Source organism: Myiozetetes cayanensis, unplaced genomic scaffold (assembly GCF_022539395.1).
Source record: "Myiozetetes cayanensis isolate MyiCay16 unplaced genomic scaffold, myiCay2020 scf33, whole genome shotgun sequence".
NCBI lineage: Eukaryota > Metazoa > Chordata > Aves > Passeriformes > Tyrannidae > Myiozetetes > Myiozetetes cayanensis.
The window spans coordinates 3,183,148-3,204,161 of record NW_026087555.1 but is presented as its reverse complement, the minus strand read 5'-3'; the positions used below and the strand labels follow the sequence as shown (position 1 = coordinate 3,204,161).

At 37.1% G+C, this 21,014-nt stretch overlaps 1 protein-coding gene across 6 annotated transcripts in view; it reads right to left on the bottom strand.

Moving 5' to 3' along the window:
• The window catches only part of ANAPC10 (anaphase promoting complex subunit 10), a 50,019-nt gene that overhangs the window by 25,943 nt on the left and 3,062 nt on the right, over positions 1-21,014 (bottom strand). For all 6 annotated transcript variants that reach the window (XM_050327415.1, XM_050327412.1, XM_050327410.1 and 3 more), the window contains 3 exons: positions 16,432-16,548; positions 15,180-15,270; positions 14,280-14,400 (listed from right to left, as the gene is read on the bottom strand). In XM_050327415.1, coding sequence (XP_050183372.1) covers positions 14,280-14,400; positions 15,180-15,270; positions 16,432-16,546 — 327 coding nt within the window. In that variant the 5' untranslated portion in view covers positions 16,547-16,548. The remainder of the gene's footprint in view (positions 1-14,279; positions 14,401-15,179; positions 15,271-16,431; positions 16,549-21,014) is intronic.

Below are 21,014 nucleotides of genomic sequence, written 5' to 3'. Positions count from 1 at the left end.
TTCATAAAAAGCCTCAATAAAAACTGTATTTGTTAACATTCTTTTAACATGAGACACAAAACACTCCAGAATTCATTCTGAAATAAAATAAGACTGTTAGATAAACCTAGTTTAGGAATTGGATGAAGGCAGCTAGAGAGCACAGGCCCTGAAGCCAGACACACATGCTACATTATTATTCTCATTCCACTCTCTCCTGTGTGTTTGCGCAGAAAATGGAAAAATCCTGGGAAAGGTTTTTCTGATTCAAACACATGATCTCAGTTATCTTATGACAGATTTAAGACAGAGAACAGCCCTCAGAAAGAAATAAACTATACTTCATATCTATAGAAACATTTCCACATACTACTTGAGATAAGGAACAGCATAACACCACATTCAATCTCTCCCCATCTCCTTAAAAAAAAAAAAAAAAAAAAAAATTTGCAAAGAGTTGAATTTATACTCTGTTTGGCAGTGTTCTCATCAAAGCTACACGCAGACACATGATCCCTGACCAAAATAACACTGCAGCAATCAAGGGACCAAGACTTCACTCTAGAAAGCACTGTCAGGATGAGAGCTCTGAAGCAACTGAATCTCTTACTCAAGAACCCTGTGTTTGTTCTAGACACCTACCACTTGCCAAGTGGCATTTTCTTCTGATCAAGGAATCGTTTTAACTTACCACATGAACAGAATTTTCTGTAACTCACTTTCTGTAACTGCTTTCCTAATGACACTGTAAACAATCTCAGCTTTCCATTACAATGCTGGGCTTCAGGAATAAAAAAAAAAAAAAAAAAAAGGGGGTTGATTGTAATTATAAAAGCCCCTTGTATACCTACATAAAATACATTTGTTCCTTTATTTTATGTCTATGAATTTATGGAAATTTTCAGTTGTTTCTTTTGGTGCTGACCTGATAAAGCATGGTACATCCCGTGCATTTTCTGAATACGTTTTGTGGGGGTTTTTTAAATCTTAATGAGTAGCATTGCCTGATAACTTTGCCACAAGGCAAAACATACTATGAATAGTCAAATCTGACTGAATTTGTACTGATGCAAGTAAAGATATTACAACATGAAAGCCACACATATAAAAAATAATAAGTGGTGGACTGATATTCTTTATCTATTAAAATTTCTTTTAAATTGGGACCACTTCCTCCCTCCACCCCACTGCTAGATGTTAACATAGTCACAGGATGTTTCCAGCTGCTGGTGCCTTCAAGTTGTTTAAATGAAACAGGAAACAAGGTGTAGTGTGCCAGCTGACCAGCACTAGTTGAGATGACAGCACAAAACTTTTCATTCTTAGATATCCTAGAAAATTCCCATTGCTTTTATATCTTTTACACTTAACACAAATTCAACATCACCTGCTGCCTTTTCTCTTTGCTAGCACCCAGAGGAATCAGAATCAGTCTTTGATGTGACCTTTCTGCACGTCCTTAGCACCTCTCCATGTCTGAAATTATCTAGTGCTTCCTCTAGGGATTACTCTCCGCAACTAAGTCTATGAAGGCAATCAGGTAAATCAAAGGTGATTGTTTATAATTCACTGACTTTATCCTCCCAATCCTGTTTCAGCATGTGGGGAAAAATAGCCTAAAGGCCACTGCAAGGAGTCTCCCACTGGCTAGCAACCTCTCCAGAAAGAGAAAAACACGACTGAGTGAGCAACATCTTACTGTCAGCTTTGACAACAACTCTGCTTTAAATCTTTCAAGGCAAATGCTGGTGTTCAGTATTGGACTCCCATGGTGTTTTGACACATAGGATCCAAAATCCAAGGAAATATTTTTGGATCTCTCAGGTCTGGGGAACTTCTAGAATGGGAAAAGAGAATGGTTGCAGAATGTGGTAAGAGAGAAGAAGAGATTGTTAAATAAAGAGCTGTTTACCTATTTCCATGGAGTACGTAGGGTCCTTTACTACAGAAAAATATAATTTCCCTTTCAAATACAGGTAGGTCTGCTGCACTTCTCCAAGACTTCCTTTCTAACATGCTGCTCCCTAGAGATTAAAGAAGAGTCCCTTGTTCCAGACAGTTTTTCAATGGTACTACCTTTTTGCTCTGATAAGTAACTGTAAAGTCAGATGTCCAGAGTCCTCATGGAATACTCATCATTCCTTCCCCACATACTTCCCCAAAAGCCAGTAAATGGTACCGCAGGAAAACAAAGACAACAAAAACTTTGTTTTTTTCCTAGCTCCAACCTTCAAGCCTTATGTGACCAGGAATCTCTTCAAGCATCCAAGAAAAAAACTTAACTGACAATCCACACATGAATTTCTCCCTGGGACACACACACTTAAAATTGCTACCAGAAGCTTTCCTTCAAATCTTTACAAGCAAGAAAAATTAAGAGGTGCATGATGTTGTCACAATAATTCATACTGTAAGGAAATTCAAAGTGCAGGCTTTGCCCTTGTCAGTTATCAAAAAAAAACCTAATTCTGCGCCTAAACAACCTGTTGGTTTAATTTCTGCAATGGATTGTGGCACATTTGTTCATAACAAGTTTTAAAAAATTATTATAAACTCTTAAGTAATTTGCTGTCTACCATAGAAGACCACACCTGGGCGGCAAACCATTATGCTTTGATCTGAAAAGTAAATTAAGATAACCTATACCTAAGAACCAACCTATTACCGTACTGGTAACACTAAAAAGGAAAGACATGCACTTTTGCAGTTACTCCTCTGAAGGAAAAGACACACATGTTTATAGTTCTGTGGTCATATGACATGATTTTAACCACAGTCAAGGGGGGCAGGAACCAAAACAACCACACAGGTGAAGTCAGTCTGTAATATTTTTTTTACATAGATAACCAAAAGCATACTTTCCATACGGGTAAGCATACACGGACATAATTTATCACTGTCAATTATAATAGTAAAAGGACTTTAGCAGTGTTTATTCAGTTGGATAAATAAATAATCATCTTGTGTATCAAGGCAAACTGTGACACTTTACCTAGTTTGAACTTTACAATCTGCTTTCAAATCATTTCCTTTTCTCTTAACTTTTATGTATTCAGTAAAAGACTGGAAACTGCAATCCCCTATACCTGCATTAAACAGTTTGCCTACCAGGGTCTCCAACAATACGCCCAAATGCTCTCTCGATTAAGCACAAATGATAAAACAGATGTTGCTATGTGCTACAGTTTGCAAGCAAACAGCATTACACATTTGTGAACTACAGTTAAAATGAATTCTGATGAACTGAGGAAGGACATCTGACTGAGCACCAGGAAGACATTCCAGATGAGCATGAACATGGAAACTCAGTAGAAGCTGCAACTCTGGATGCACTTGTACTGTTTTTAAATGTCAACTAGATACCACGCGCATTAAAAAAGGGAGGGAAAAGAAAGGAAGGGGTTAAATACTGAAGTAGAGAAGTGTATATGAGTCTTCTGTCATGTTGTCATCTCCTCCTCCACCCATCCACCTCATTCCTCACTTCCATGTTCAGTCTTCAAGAGAATGATTAAATGAAGCACATGAAGCTCTTTCTTGATACAGTTTTTATGTTGCCAAACCCCTGCTTGCTTCTGTTACTTCTGAAGCATTAATGATTATCTGCAAGAACTCTCTAGTGAGCCTACATTGGCAAACTATAATTAGAAATCCCTACAACCTATGAAAAACCATTGACCAACAAATATCCCAATGCACTCTCCAAACACAGAACCTTTATTCCAACAGGAACTTCCAGTAAAAAACGATGTGTGAACAGCAGACACTGATGTTCACACAAGCACACTGCATACAACCCAGCAGACGATTTTTCTGGGTTTTTTTGGATTATGCCCTGGAGGTGCTGGCACAATGGAATTTCAATACCATAATTGCTTATTTCTCTGCATGCCAGCCTCCGAAATAGCAGGTAAAAAGAAAAAAAAATATACATAAACCAAACATTATCTTTTTTAAATTACGGGAATTACAAAATAAAATGTTTTTAATTCCCTAGTTCAAACGATGTAATTTATAACCATGACACAGATAGAGAAGAAGTACAAAAGAAGGCAAAATACAGAAATAACATAACGTTCCCAAGGTTCAGTTTACAAGGACCTCACACAAAGTTGTTTTTTTTTGCAACTCTTACTAGAAACAGTATTATTTGCTAAAAATGCAGTAGCTGCCAAAAGCTATGATCCATCTAAAGCAAACATGTTTAAGATGGAAATAGAGTGTTAATGCTGAAGAAAGACAGAATTGAGTATACAAGTTTTCTTTTTAAAGTGTTGAAGCAACTGCAGTGCAGAGTTAAGTTTGTTTTTCAACTTTCTGAGCAAAAATTGATTGCATTTGCAGATAAGCACCTAAATTAGAGAGAAGTACATTAAGACAATAACAGAAGTAATCAAATTTCAAACCTTCTAATTAAACCTCTTTTTCCTGCAGAAGGTTATTGGGAATTCAACACTAGCTTTGGTTCACATGATAGAACAATGGGAAAATTTTCCGAATGGTTGAACACTAACCCTTGTGACAAGTGTGGAGAGCCAACTACAATACATTATATGGTAGCATAACCTGCCACCCACGTTGCTGAGAGAACAGCTTTCAAACACATGCACTGAGCTGTAAAACCACAAAATCCCTTATTACACATTGTCCCTTACTTAAGGTGAAATACACTATTCCCCCCCTCCCTTTTACAAATTTTGGTCGTTTGTTTTAAACCTTCATCCCTGAAGTTTATTTAGCAGCTAATGAGACCGTTTTTCAGACTTTATTTTCCAAATGCCATTTTTCCTGTTTTGTTTTCTAACCAAAATAAAAACCATGTTTTTATAGTACACAGTGAAGCCAGTTGTATCTTTCACTGTTGCTTTTTTTTTACTACTACTTCAACCTGTGTGACATTACCCAAACTTTTAAAAGGAAATGTCTGATATATGACTAATTCATTTGTGAAGACTTATTTCTGGAGTGAAATATTTTCCTTTTTTTAATGAGAAGACATATGACTCATCACTGGTAAAGTTAAAAAACGGTTCCATCGTGCTTGTGATTGGAAGACTAGATATTCTGATATTTACTGTAATTCTTTTCCACTGTTATGCAATTCAAATATATTCAAAAAGATAAACTGCCACAGCATGTGTGGTTATAGACACTGGCATTCATGTAAGTCAACCATTGCTGTAGAATGACAAACATACTCCACCCTCATTACAACATGCTGTGGTTACTCGCCAAAGATCTTTGCCTTTTCTGAAAAGGCTACATTATAATAAAAGCAGACCAGCAAAACAAACAATACAAGGGGAACTGAGGTATGGGAGAAGTAATAACAATTGGTAGAAAACATAACTCTGAAAATGGAAAGTGAACTACACAAGTATTTTAGGAATGCATACAGCCTCACGCTGCAAAAAGAGAGCACTGAAAAATGCTGGGACATACAACTTTTCTTAGTTAATGGTTCTCCCCTCCTGCTCCCTCCCACCACAAGTCTGCCGCTTGAATCATTGCATTCCAAGATAGTTAGAGGATATACACAGTTTCTTCAGGAGTTTTCAGTTGCAACTTTGCTGGCAACAGGAATTTTATTTGCAAGTGTTTCTATTCTACTGACAAGGTCAATTAGTCCAACGAACTATTGGTTGTTCTATCTGATAGCTCCGTGTATTTATTCAAGCAAGCACTTTTATAACCCACAATTGAATGCAGACAATTACCCTTGTAAACACAACTGTCCACAGGGATTTTCACTACATTTGAGCATGTAAAAGAAAAACATGCTTTCCCTCCCTCAGCCTGACACAAGTTTGATAACACACAAGTTTGATTACAACTTGAATTTCAGGGAGTGAAGGGCGTGGGGGCTACTGTTTAAAATATATATGATCTATTGTGCATAAGTACACATATTTGGATCAATTCCTAGGAGCTGAAGAACATAGACATTTGACTGATCTCTCTAGGAGCTCAAAAAATTTGGTAATGCTATCAAAGAGACACAGATCAGTATCTCCGCTCTATCCAGGCATTAAACAGAAAAGGCCATGGTTTAAAAGAAACAAGGAGCTGTTATATGTAGTACTAGGGGTTGAAGGCTACATAAAATGCTTTCACAAAACCCAGAAGCACCATGTGGGTACGCGTGTGTAAATCAGCTGCAGAAGATGGGGGAGTTAAAAATAAAATTAGAAAAAAAGAGGACTAGCTCTAGCTAGAATTTTTGTAGGTCAGCAGCATGGCCATGCCACTGACAGCATGTGCAGAGGACAAATGACATGCCCTAGTCTTTACAGAACTTTTATTAACGCATACAAGTACTCCCTTGACCATCCACGACAAAATCTTCATATGGAGAAGAGATTCTTCATTTTTTACTAATTAGGAATGGTACAGGGGCTAGTCTATTAGTAGAGCGATCTCCACTATTCAAGTTTTCCCTGAACAAATCCTTCAGGGATATAAAAAAAAAGTAAGAAACTATCATGGCAAATCAGCAATCTTTCATGGCTCTATTTCACTATTTCGGGTATTACGGAGATACTACAAAGATTGAAAAGCCTACTGAAACCATCTGTGAAGTCTGTACCACAGGAGACAATCACAGAGATAAACAACAAGGAAATATGGATTCCAGAAAGCAATAAATTTGGTGAACAACACAGAAGTATACACAGTATATTAAATCTCCAACAGCTGTTTAATCAATAAGCACTATTGGTGCTTGGTTATTAACCAATAGCTTTTCTGAAAAATGTTACCAAGAAAAGCTGAGTCAGTATAGCAAACTGACGAACAAATAGGAACAACAGGTTTTAAGGACTGTTCTTAACAGGAAGGAACTTAATTGTGTATGGTGGTTTTTCTGGGGAGTTTTTATGTAAATTACACTGGGGCAAACCAGGCAATTCTAGACAGAACTAATTCAATTGAACAAAAATGTCAAGTGATTATAATTTGGCACCAAAATGAAGAACACAGTTACAAGTTTCGGTCAGGTATAAACTGGACACAACCCAATGTGGACTTTAACTTGGGATACTGGTTCAATAGCAGAGATAATCTGCACAGACTACAAACAAATCACCTTTCTAACAGACGACTAATAAGACAAGTAGTATTATCCTACGTACTTCAAAAGAGAGCTGGAGAATATGCTCACCTAAATCTGCAGTGGATTTCCTATACTATTCTATATCTGCTCTAAGACCACAGTTCTCTCCCTGCTTTTTAAAAAACACACTAATATAAAAAGTTCAAGCACCCAGCTCTTTCCCTCTCACAGAGAAACCTAAACAGAGAACTATTTGCAACCTGCTCAGGCCCACCAAAGGACTGGAATTTGTTTAGAGCATTTTAATTACAATACACTAGTGAAAGCCTGCATTAAGGCCAATGAAAAATTCCCCATCATTTGGGAGGACAGCTTACCTGCATTGATAGCATATGTTTTTAAAAACCTGAATTTTTAAGCCGCTGGTACCAGAAAGATTTTTACAGAAGTAAAATATTTAACAAACAAGCTTTTCAGGAAACATCTCCAGATCCTCCTACCACGTAATCAAGCACTTTCTACAGGAAGAGAAGGCTTAGGGGTGACCTAATTGTGGCCTTCCAGTACCTGAGGGGAGCCTACAAGAAAGAGAGAGAGAGACATTTTACAAGGGCCTGTATTGACAGGACAAGGAGGAATGGCTTTAGACCAAGGTTTAGATTAGATATTAGGAATAAACCCTTTACTGTGAGGATGGTGAGGCCTTGGCACAGGTTGCCCAGGGAAGCTGTGAATGCCACATCCCTGAAGTGTTCAAGGCCAAGTTGGATGGGGCTCTGAGCAATCTGATCCTGTGGAAGGTGTCCCTGCCCATGGCAGGGGGGTTGGAACTAGAGGTCCCTTCCAACCCAAACCATTCTATGTTTTCATGATTCCAGAGCCTAATGTGAATAATTGATTAATAAGTTATATTGCCTTTAGTAGACAGTGGAAAGAAAAGCTCTTTCACTTTCACATGAAAAAATCATATCCTTTTTCCCAATTTCTTTCCCATGGTGAAACTTAGATCAAATAATCATGAAAAAGGTTACAATTCCCGGTAAGGCTTTCACACATATGTAACATTTACTGCTTTGACCAGTTTCTAGTCTCCATATACTTGAGTTCCCTCAAGGAAAGCTCTGTACTTCATCAAGTTCCTGCCTTCCATAGAGCTGTTGCCACTTTGTGTCACATGGCTTTTCCCCTGCTTCAGAAAGTAAAGTCAGACTGGCTATTAAAAACACAGGGCCTCTCTAAGGTACCCTTGCCTAATTGAGCCCTTCTGTGGCAAGAAAAGGTTCCTTAATAGATTTGTTTTTGAATGCTGAGATACAAAATATGAGAAAAAGCATCTTCCTCCATGCAACACGTACCACAGCATAAACCAAATTTCTAGTTTTCCTCTAAGATCCAACAGAAGATATATTTATTTCTCTTAAAATACCATTTCATAACAAAGTAAGATAAAAATGCTTTAACAATTTTATGATACGTGGACCAAAATAATCTTCCATACTTCAAAATTCTTCTAGATCTAATGTGGATCTCCCTGTTTGTACACACACACCCCCCCGCTCCCATGCATAAAAGGCTATTTCAGTAAGTGCATTTCTCATGATTGCACAGTCAGCTCTGTTCTAATGTACTACCATTCAAAAGCATAAAAGGGTAGGAAAATTGTAATCTTGTTCATCATTTCCACAGTTTGAAGAATATATTAGCTGATTTTCATAAGCACAGGAATGATGAAAAGGTCATATTATCTAGAGTGTGATGACATTGGCATGGAACAGTGATGTCATGTCATTAAATTTTCCTTCCTTTTGTAGAGATGAGTTTATGTGAACATCCCAGTTGGTGACTCACAAAATATCCTCTGCTGGAAAGTAGAAACATTTATGAAGTGCCAACTGCATTAATTGGAAATAACCCTGCTTCCTAAACTTGATTCCTACCTTTAACATCAATCACAAGGCTAAATAACTAACAAATACCAGTCGATCATTCTAATCCCCTGCTTTGCAGGTTTCCAGTACCAGTAAATTTTAGATGTAAGGAACAAGTACTGTCTGCATCCTGATGAACTAAATCTATACTCAACCACCATAATAGCAAGATAACAAGGAACAAGAGGATGTATGACCTCATCTACAGAGTATCCGAGACAGACTAGAAAGACTATAGTTTGAAATTCTATAAAACTAAAGTTTACTTGGTCTTTTCTTAGCATCAAGTGTAGCTTGCAGAAAGCAGACCGAGTATTTTTAATTGACATTCTGAACTCAAGGAATAATGAGGGGTCAGAAATGCCTCTTTTCTTACATGGAAGAAAGAACATAGAGGAATGGTTTCTAATCAAAGTACTTGAAGCCTAGTCAAGAATCTAAAGGATTAACAACTCAGTACTCATCTTCAATGGAAAGCAATTGAAAATGCACCTTAGAGATGTTTGATTAGAAACTCAAAAGAATACATTTTCGTGATTCATTACCTTACAACAGTCCTATGACAATTTACATACGGAAAACAGGTTGAGATTGCTAGCTGCTGAGTTTCAGAAAATGTTTAGAAAAGTCCAGCCTCCTCACTACAATCATAGGACGTTGTAAGGTAAAGAGATTAAAGTAGGGTCACATGTCCTTAACTACCCCTTGGAAAAGCTCCCCAGTGTGGGCATTCCTCCAATTGATAATTCCCCACTGTAGTGCAGAATCTCTCAAAACAGTGAAGAAGGAGCCCTGTCCGTGGTGCTTGGCCACAGGGCTGGGCCACCAAGAAGGCTACTGTGCCTGCACCTGGTCACAAAACATTAAGTAAGATCAAAACAAATTGAAAACAAACCAGACAGCAATCCAACAAAAAACCCCAACAAACGAAAAAAAAAACACCCAAACAAAGCAAACCAGGAAAAAACCCAAAGAAAAAAAACAATCAAAAAAAACCAAAGGCCTCATACCATTGCCAGAAAACGTGTATTATGATAACAGGGCTTTCACCTGAGTCTTCAAAGTCATCTTCAGAACAGACTCTTGTTGAAAAGGTTAAGTAGGCTTTTATTCCAGGAGGAAAGCACAGAGGGCCAGAATTCAAGTAGGCCTGTTGCAAAGCAATGTTTAACACTTGGTATCATCCTTTGATGCAGAGTCTGCTCCATGGGGCCTCAAGTGACAATATGTCTTTTCCCTACATAAGGGCTATCCATTCCTGCCTAGTGATGGAGCACTGCACACCTATAAAGGTTGTCAGCCAGGGGAGTTACCCTGTTCCAGCAGCACTGTTTCAGATGGAACGGCTTCTGAAAAATAAAAGAGCAAAGACCTTGCCTACCTTGGTAACACAAAGCCACCTTATCTGGTTTCAAATTTGCTTTACTGCATAAAAACAGCACACATTCATGGTCAGAGGCCTCCTGGCTCCCTCCTCTTCAGTGGGGTATTTCTGATCACTTCCCATTAGGCCTGAACATTAATATGTCTAATCTGTCAAGTGGATGATTACTACCTTGAAACACTTTGAAAAGGAAAGTACACACAGCAATGTCAGGCACTAGTAATGGTTTGTTCCTATCACAAAGCTTGCCAGTTTCTTTCAACTACGACCAATTAAATAAAAAAGATGTCCCACTTCAAATCAAAAACCAGGAGAAAGCCCAAAAAGTGTGCTGTGAGAACTAACTCCTCCTGGGATGGAAAAGAAATTATCCCTATCTAGTTACATCTCACCTAGTTACAGCTGAGACATGTATGGCACATTCTGCTGCTGAGTCCTCTATAGGGCACAGCAGAATAGAAGACTGGCTCTTTCAGGAGGGACCGTACCTCTTAAGGCAGCTTTAATTTTGGGATTAAACCCCAGTGCTTCTCAGATGTGAACCAATATGAGAATAAACTAATTTCAGGAAGTCTGATCCACACCTTCCCAGAGTGTATTTTTTATCCAGAGCTGTAGAAATAACCGATACAAGAGTTTACAGGTATCTTGCTTTGCTGTGTAAAGACCCTACATTATAGGGTGACAGCAGAAGCCACTGAAACTACAAGATGAATGTACATACGAATATAGACTACAACCTGAAACCCTGCCTGCACTAAGCATCACAACACCTAATCTTTTTGTGGCAAAGTGAACTGCTGAAGACCTAAATGTCAAAAGCAACAAGCAGGTGAGCATCACTTGAAGAGACCAGACACCTCTTGCAGCCAGTATTTCACTCACATCCTTTGCAGTGGGTTACTTTCATATCATGAGAAAGTATAATAACTTAAATCACACAGTGAAGAGTCTGGATTCTGTTCCAAAAATGTCTCTATAGACTGTCTTGTCCATCCAGACTTGTTTGAAACATTATGTGGGAGAACTCCACGACTGGAAATAAGAAACTCCTTGCTCTCCAAGCTTGACAGCTGTGATAAAAAGGCACTTAGGTCAGAGGAGAAGGCTGACTGCACACATCTTAACTTCAGTTGCTCCAGCTGAGTAAGGGAATGATGGCTGTTCTCACCCATACAATGAGGTACAAACAACTTGTTTCTCAGAGGGGAAAGAACCATTTTATTGAGAAAATAATTTCATTTTAGGTTCCAAAAAAGGCACATCTACACACCAGAACACAAACTAAAGCTAATTATACATTTGCGACAAAATTTAGCCTAACAGCATATAGCATTGTGTTGAAAATCAGACCATTAGGAAAGAAAACATACTCATTAGACACTATGAGTTGGACAAACATCCACAGAAAAATATAAAATAGTTTAGCCTGATTTTCCACCCAGTTAATCAGTCCTGAAGCCAATGGAATCATGGTATCATTAAGCAGATTTCTCTAAAGAGCTCATTACAGCTCATACTGCTTTAATAACCTGCCTATGTGTCAGAGAAGCTGAAGAAAAGAGAAATTTTCAGGATTGAAGGAAAATTTAAAAAACACATTCTGAGTATCAAGCAGTTAAGGAAATATTAAAATTCATATGAACAAGTAATGTCAAGGTGGTGACAAAGAAGCATGACCATATTTTCTTCTCAGTTTTGAAGTAAAAAAGCACATGAGCATGTGATATACATAAGAATTACTCTCTCGTATTATGGTCGCACTATAAAAAATACTAGTAATTTGTTTCACTTAGAAGTGCTATTTTTAACCGACTATATTATGTACAGAATCCCATTTCTAGCAAGAAAAAAGCTAAAGAAATATTGCCTGAGAAACTGAAGAAAAATAATACAATTGTTAGGCATTTTATTGTTTCTGTAGATCTTTAATATGTTAATAACAGATATACCCTCACGAGTGGAAGTTTACCACTGCATAAGAAACTTAAGTTAGGGAATTATATGCATAATACTGTACTAAACATTATTACAAAAAGGAAAATCATTTAGTTATTGGAAGAGTAGATAAAAGTGCAAAATCAAACTGATAATTAAGGACAACAATGACATCTAGTGGACACTGGGAAAACTGACCCGCAGATAACAGGGAAAAGATTCAACTGCCGTTACTGTTTTTCATACAGTGATCAGCTCCCAAATTGCTACAATACAATTCCGAAGATGAAAAGACAGAATTTGCTGCTGATTAAAATCACAGTAATGTGATAATTAATTTCTTTCAAAAGAATATTTAATTAAATAATTTAAAAAAAAATAAATGTCAAGACCTTTCCATTTAAGATTTAGGATAAAAGTAAAGGTCAAAGCTTAAGAGAACATCACAAATCATTGAAGGGACATAGTGCTAACATAAGAGGCGTACATCTTTGCTACACTTTTTCACTCCCACTGCATCTACAACCTTCTACTTATGTGTCACTTTTGGGACATCAAACTGTTGGGACTGAAAGTGAAAACAATTAAAATCCCAGAAATAAAAATTCAAGCCACTATTTAGCATCTCCCTTTTCTTGTCATTCCAATCCTTCTGTTATTGTAATACCTGCCATATAACGCTGGTACGTTAAACCTTCTAAAGTATCTGCCAGTAGCTGCTGAGCTCCAGAGAAGAGGAATTTGAAACATGAGGCCCCAGAGACTCAAAATTAGCAAAGATACCTGCTTATGAACAACCTGATTAGTTTACAAAGTGGACGTCTAGTAAGATCATAGATTAATTTAAATCTGCTTTTACTACTTAGTAGAAGGTAAGCAAAACTAAGCAGTTAAAGCAACTCAAATCTGATCTCAGTTGTTCTGGCTAGAAGCATCACCAGGAAAAAAATATTGGTTTGACTATTACACTTTTGTAAATAAAAACATTAACAAAACACTACAACTCTATGTGTCATTCAAAGTCTTAAGCATGTCTTCAGAACTGGAAATTGGATTTTGCGTCATATTGTTAAAAAACATTATCCCTTTCACAATTTTTACATCTCAGTGACTGTCCAATATAAAAAAAAAAAAAAGCTTTGCAAAAAATTATAAACTGTACTCAAAAGTAAAACATCATTAATGAACATATCTGACTGTAAGTTACATTACTTTCCATTTAAGTTGGTATCTTATTTGCTTTGTATATGATTACAGAAAAGTTTGTTGCAGTTCCACTAGCTCTCACCACCAGCAGCTGCTGGAGTCAGCTATTAGCGGATATGGAGCAGATTCTCCCTTACACAAAGGTTCTCTAACCAGCAGAATACAAAGAAACCTTTGTAGAACTGATTATCTGCCTTTTTGTCCTAATTTTTTTTCTAGGGTCTCAAAGTTACATTTGAATCAGATGCTGCCAGTTAGTAAGAGCATATGCAGCCTCCCAATAACGAAATCCAGACTCCAAAATATTTATGCACCATACACAGCCATAATTAAAACCTGTAGTTTGAAATGCTGAGTCCTAGTGATGAGACTCAACAGCTGACCAAGTCACTAATGAAAAAAAAAAAACCACGCACTTCAGTTAAGTCTAAAAATGCAAGTATTTAAAAGCTAAGTTTCCCTTTCGATGAATGGACCTTCAGGTATTTTATGAGATCAAAGTTTAACCAGCTCTAAACAGCCCACTCTGGAAACCCCCACCCCTCTCTTCCATTACAGGATCCATGCATCAAGTCCATTATAACAATTTCGGCAATGGAGCCTGATTAAAAACCAGAAAACAGCCGAGTAAATTTAAGAGGTAAAACCTAAAAGCAAACATCAAAATAAACCCAGCTGTTTTCCCACTTCAAGCATGATGCCATATTTTACCTCCCAAACCAATTTTTCTACATCACACATCCTAATGAGAGAGAACTATCTTAAGGTAGAAAGCAAAGCATCAGTGACCTACCCGGATTTCCTGGAGATTATGAAAATTATTTCCTACTCTGACAGAGATTTTGCTTGGAGTGTAACTTTCATCAGATTTGTAGTCTGCATAAATGCACAGTGTCTTCACCGTTGTCTTCCTTCTGCAAGAAGCAACAAAAGCTACATAAGCATCATAAAGAAAAATATTCAGGATCAGGTTATTGCTAGCTTGCAATAATTAAGGATTTAAATGTTCTAAAAATGAATATGTGTGTCTACTGATTTGTAAGAAATTTCTGTTACAGAACAAGGTGGGTTTTTTACATTAGGTCATGTACACACAGTTGATTTTCATTGTTCTCCTCTGTCTGCCTTCAGAAATGTCAGAATACCAAGAAATGGGCCAAGATGCCAAATAAGCCCTTGTATGCAATGAAGCTTCTGTTTAGCTTATCAAATACGGGCTCTCTTGTTATACCAAGGAGTTCTCCAAAAACCAAATAAAGAAAGGTAACAAACATCTAACATCATCTTAAGTTTGGTTAAAGAAAAAGTACTGAAAGCATCCTACACAGAATTGAATAAAAAAGGTTTCTCAAACTCAGTTATCAGGTTATACACGACTTTGTTGTAACAATCACCTATCCTTCAAATTACTCTCAAAGACAAAGTTTGGATAAAAGTCATCTTAGGTAAGTAAATGTGACGCTGTCACAAATGACATACTATTAAACGGTTTTTTTATTGCTTATTTAGGCATTTAGTAAATCATTACATTTGAAAATCTTATTTTTATAAACGCCATCTAACTGGTTTCTTAGCAGCTGGGTAACAGGATTAATGATGGAGTCTTTTCACTTCCAAAATTCCTGTCTTGGTGAACAGTAATCAACACAAAGGTATATAAAACATCCTAACTCATAGGGAGTATTTTTAATACCTAAATTGGATGTTCACCAAATGAGGCTGTGATCCATCTGACTGCCAGTAAGTTTCTAGATTATCATCTCGTAACTGATCCACTCCAAACCCTAAGAAAAAGAACATGTTATAGTCTTGAATATTCCATTTCCCTGATGCAAATGTAGCTTTTCTTCAGCTGTTACAAAATAATGTAGCCCAAGGTATAACATAGAAGGAAATATTCTAGATACCCCAGTTGTGCCTATGCTTTTCTGACACAAAACTAAAACAGAGGAATCTGTGAAAACTCAATACTGTTGAAGTCTGTGGGGTGTGAAACCATGTCAACATGTCCTGGAATTTCAAATGGTTAAGTAGTAATTCATATTGATTGTAAGAACATTAATTAACAGTTAGATTTTCCCACTTATTCTGTCATTTAACTGCTGAACTAAGGCAAAATCATTAGCAGAGACCATTCATTTATTATAAAATTTTAGCCAAATGTAACATTTTCAAGTAGCCTCCTGAAGTATTTTTGCTTTTTCAAGTTACTAGCTAGAACAAGCAACAGATGGGAAAAACAGTGCTCCTGAAAGTTAATGCCATCACATTTAAGGAAACAACTCCAAATCTATATTTTTCCATCTCTTCATTATCTGTCCTTTTACTAATCACAACCTTTTATTGATTGCCCACACTAGTTGCAGTTCTAATGTAGCAGTTGAAGTTGAATCTGCAATAAAAAAATTACTTTCCCCATGTTTAAGAAACAAAACCACACGATATTTTTTCTCCAAGTAAGCTTCCAGGATATCAGACCAAAAACGTTCAGCCTGAGCACAATATTATGACATAAAGAGATCATTCTCTTTAGGTTGCAGCAAGATACAAGATAAATTCCCAACAGCTATTTTTGAAATAGCAAATATAACACCCCAAAGGAAAAGAATACAGATCTTCAGATATTTTGAGCAGGTATCATTAACTGCACTTCAAGGCTATTTACAGTAGTTTTATTTTATTTGCAGGGTTTTAGGGAGCTACACTATAATTGCCAAGTCCACACAAAGTTTAGACAGAACATTTAGGTCACCCAACTGCATAGTTGCTTTTTGGTAAAAATTGAAGACACCCAGGCAAGATGCCAAAGCATAGAAACAACTACACAGTGCTGGGTGGGTTTCTGCTCACATGGTTTAGTTTGTTCACTGTGCAAGTAAAACAAAAAACTCAGTTTAGTATAAAATAGGTAAAACATCTGTTAACATGAGATAGTAGGATTTTACCTGGCTTACAGGATGAAAGGGACCAAACCGCTTGTGAGCCTATTTCTCTAACAGTACCAGTCCTCTCTAACTGCTTTGGATCAGCACCAGGTGGTGTCTTGTTTGGGGTGGTCATTTCTAGTAAGAGAAAACAGCAGTGAGTTAGTTGACACATTTTTGGCTTAATGGGAAAATTAAAGGCTTGTGTTTGTTCACAGACCCTTTAATTCTTTGGCCTCACACTTAGATAATAGCCTATGGAATATATGGTTTATACATATACACATACATGCACATATTTTTGCATGTCTGTAGAACCTTTTATTTATACATGTATAAGGTAACATATATAAAAACATATAATATAAGTAGTATAAGAGGTTCCACGTATACATAAATTTTGTGTCCTTAAAAATCCAACACATACTTGGAACATTCATTAGACCTATTTTATTTGTATCATTCTAATTTACACATACAGAGTTAGTCAGGGGTTCAGGATTTGGTTTTTATGGTTCTGTACAGACCTTGTTGATTTAAAGGCTAACAATACAACTTCATTCCACCTCCCTTCCACATACACTTAAAAATTTTACTTAATCTGCAAGTTCAGAAACCTATTCAGAAACTACAGCAAGCCTGTCCTGGAGATACTGCTCCTTAAAAATAGGAAATGAGAGTTTAAACAAAGTGTGTAGTCTCTAATTTGTGACAACTGGTTATAGCCACATTTATCCATGGTTCATTTCCTTAACTTCACAATTTCATCTGGAATCATTACCTGTGACTTGCACTGCTCAAGTAATCACAGACAGTCTCAACACCCAGACTACCACCACATACACTACAACATAATCATGCTGGCACCCATTTGGTATAGAACACCTTATTACTTTCTAGGAAGTACCTCAAAAAAACCCAACAAAACAACAAACAACAACACACACAAAAGCATTCCAGAGAAGAATAAGTTCCATGAAAGGAACTACATTAAAGCTTAAAATTAGACATACAGTGCTCGAGTCAGGGAATTAGAGGTGACTTCTCATCCTTTGCTCACATGCATCACATCACACTGTGCTCTGCTATTGTCAAAAAAAATCTTCCAGTACCTCACCCAGAGAGCAAATAAGGTACCGAACCAGGCTGATATCCACAGGATCCAGACCTCACCCACTACAGAAGTGGCACAAGGTAGAGACAAGATTTTCTGTGTACTAATAACTTTGCAGCTAAAAACTCTCTGTGGGACACAGAAAACCTGACTTCTGTAGTGCACATCACTCACTGCACCAAACACCTTCTACTGGCCCTTGGCTATTTAATTTTTTTTTAAATTGTCATACATATGACTTGAGACAGAATTGAGGGGTTTTTTCTACTTTCTCATACAAAACTGCAGCCCTAACTACCATAAAAAAACTGAATAAACTACTGTATGTATAGTGAAATTTAAATACTGAAACAGCAAGTGTCCCAAAAGGCCATAAACAAAAATCTTATTCCAACACCATTCTCTCAGAAAAGTTGAACACTACACAATTAATCCTACAGATATCACACATACATGTTCACAGACATGGTAATCCTAATGCCATCCAAATAAAAAAAAAAACCTCATACAACAAGATGTTTTAAAGTCCTTGCCAATGTAGATAAGTTTTGTTCAAAAAAACCATCAGAACTGTTGCTGTTATGTCGTGACAGTCCAATAAAAAACACATAAGAAGGCTGATTTAGGGCAACATAAGAAAAGGCCTCTTCTTCATTAAAATCCCAGCTCCTTTTATATCATTTTCAAAAAACAGCAAGTAAGCAGTAAGTAAGTAGCGAGCAAGCAATAACATCCTAATTGGCCACTCATCATTACTGAAACACTTGGCAGCAATAGTGAGACACCTGGAGATGCCCAAGGACAAGGCTGTGGTTCTCACATACCAAATCTACGGACTCACAGTCCACCCTCACTCCCCAATTAGCCTGTGTGTAAAACTTATTTATTTTCAAGGCCACACTCGAAAGTTTCCCAAGTCAATTTCTTCTTCTAGGGAGTTAAAAGACCCGCTGTTAACCCCTACACAGAACTATTAAAAAAACTAAACTGACAATCCATTTAGCTATTCCTCTAAGGATACACTAGCACGTATGTTTTCCCTAGCCACTGCATTTAAATAGTGCATTATCTGATTTAACACTTCTATCAGATATTTACAATAGGCTCCTTAAAACACAGCTTTAATAAGAATTCTTTACTGAATCAGCGACACTACAAACCTGTATATATCTGGTTGCTACTTAATACAACTTTAAATTTATTAACAGTGATTTCATTAAACCAACACGTCACAAGTAGTCTAATCCTCTAAGAATACAAAACAATCTTGGAAAAAAATTACAAAAAAGTTCATAGCTACTTCAAAACCAAACCCTTTTCACAGAATCACAGGATGGTTTAGACTGGTGGAAGGTACCTTCAAAAATCATGTAGTCCAACCCTCAACCTACACCAAAATTCAGATTATGTTTATTAACCACTGGGGAGAGTATTTTTCTGGACTCATGAATTTTAAAGCTCAAATTACCTCCTAGTGCAAACTTTTCTATTTTTTACTTTGTGGCAATAAACTAAGAAAGGTTGAGTTGCATTCATTTAATTCTCATATTTTTATAGAAACCACTTTTGAAAATAGAGAATTCAACCTCACAAAGTAAAATTGTTATTCATTTTAGTTCAAGTGATCACATCTCAAAAACATCATATAAAACATCTTCTGAAAATCATCATCAGCGAGCCTTCGATCTCTTCTGACTTCAAGAGAAAATGAATGAAAAACTCCAAATCTGATACTCACATGTTCATTCCTAGAAATAGCTATTGTCAGATACCCACTCTTTAAAACATCAGAAGTATGTAAACATTCTATCAAAACTCACCAAAATGAGTCACAGAAATCACCCTGTTCACTCAGATTATATCAGAAAGTTGATTACACATGCTTTCAGAAAAAATTACTGGAATTTTTAAGTCTGCAGAATCCCTTAAGACAACAGTGTTGAGATTTCTTATAAGCTTCAGTGCACAGAGAAAAGTTCTAAATAATTTAACACTGCCAGGATTTGTATTGTAATGGCACTCAAAAATTCGAACCAATCATTTTGGGGGTCTGAAACATAAAGCAAGAAACACCATCCAAGATTTCCAATGTTTTAAACTGAGCTTGTTTCCTTCTATCAAACTGGCAAAGCTACTCAAAATCCAAATTCCAACTCCAAACCACTGCTGGCAAATAAATCAACCACATAGTGTGTACTAGTGATGCAAAAGACTGAAAATCTTTAATGGTTGAACTGATTGAGTCAGATTTTTATGACAGAACTCCTGTTTAACTAGTTCAGGAACAAGATAGCTAAGGAAAAATAATGCAGCAGCAGCTCATTCAAGTAACAATTCTGGACATTTTCCTAGCAGAAGTAAAAGTACCTAATTTTGAGCAAGACATAGACACTTGGCTTTAAATGTAATTTAAGTCACCTAATAAAACTTTTCCCAGCTTTTTCAGGCTGTGTAAAAACAACTAACCCTTCTAGAGACCCTTCTTCTTGGCACATGCTGAAAACTGGAAAGACACGCCACATCTATAGAAGCGTTGGCTGGAAACACCTCCAATTTTCCAACTCAGTTATTCCAAAAGATTATTAACAAGCCATTGCTTCCTTATTAGCAACATTAATATATATGAATGTCTTAATGACATGATCAAGGCCACACTTCCACTTTGCCCCTTTCCAGTATAGGTTATGCACATCCTTTGATCAAGACAAAGCAGTGGATGAGCTTTTCCCTCCCCACCTATAACTTTATCCCTCACCATCTTCCTCAGAGAAGTTCGCTCTTTTCCAGAGAACATCCCATCCCTGTGGAGTATTAGCCATTAAAGATATTTTAGCAAGCACGCAGAGTGAAACGGATTGAAATGGTTGGACAGTCTGCCTTTCACAGCCAAACCAGATGGGGCACACTCAGTGTACCGGCACAAGATGCCTTTAGAAGGTGCTATTCTGAAAGCAAAGGACACACACACTCCTCCCATAACACACTGAGCAGGAGACACAAAAGGATACAGGCCTTTCCTCCTAAAGCTCCATAAAAATCCAGCCTCGGGGGACCTTGCAGATTTCAAAGCAATTTTCCCCAGTTCAAGTTTCTAATTCCACCAAGTTATTACACACAGAACTGTTCAAACCCACACCCATAAGGGCCCTTGAGAGACCAGACTGCCCTTAACAGTATCACTTTCTAGAAACAACCATGATTTCTGCTGCTGCTCTACAGAGAACTCCAGGACTAGTTAATCACTGGCCTTTACGTAGCAACCCTTCACATATGTGGGGGCCCTCTCCAAATCTGCTCTTTGTTTCTTCTTTTCTAGTGTGCCTATGTCTCTCAAGCTTCCCTCACAAATCAAGTTTTTATAAACCTAATACTCTTGCAGAGTCTAGGTATCTACGTACTATTGTTTAAGAAAATAAACATGCCATTTTAGCTAAGGCCCTTATTCAACAGAGTAATCACTTTACTTCAATCACACTAGTTAACATGGCAA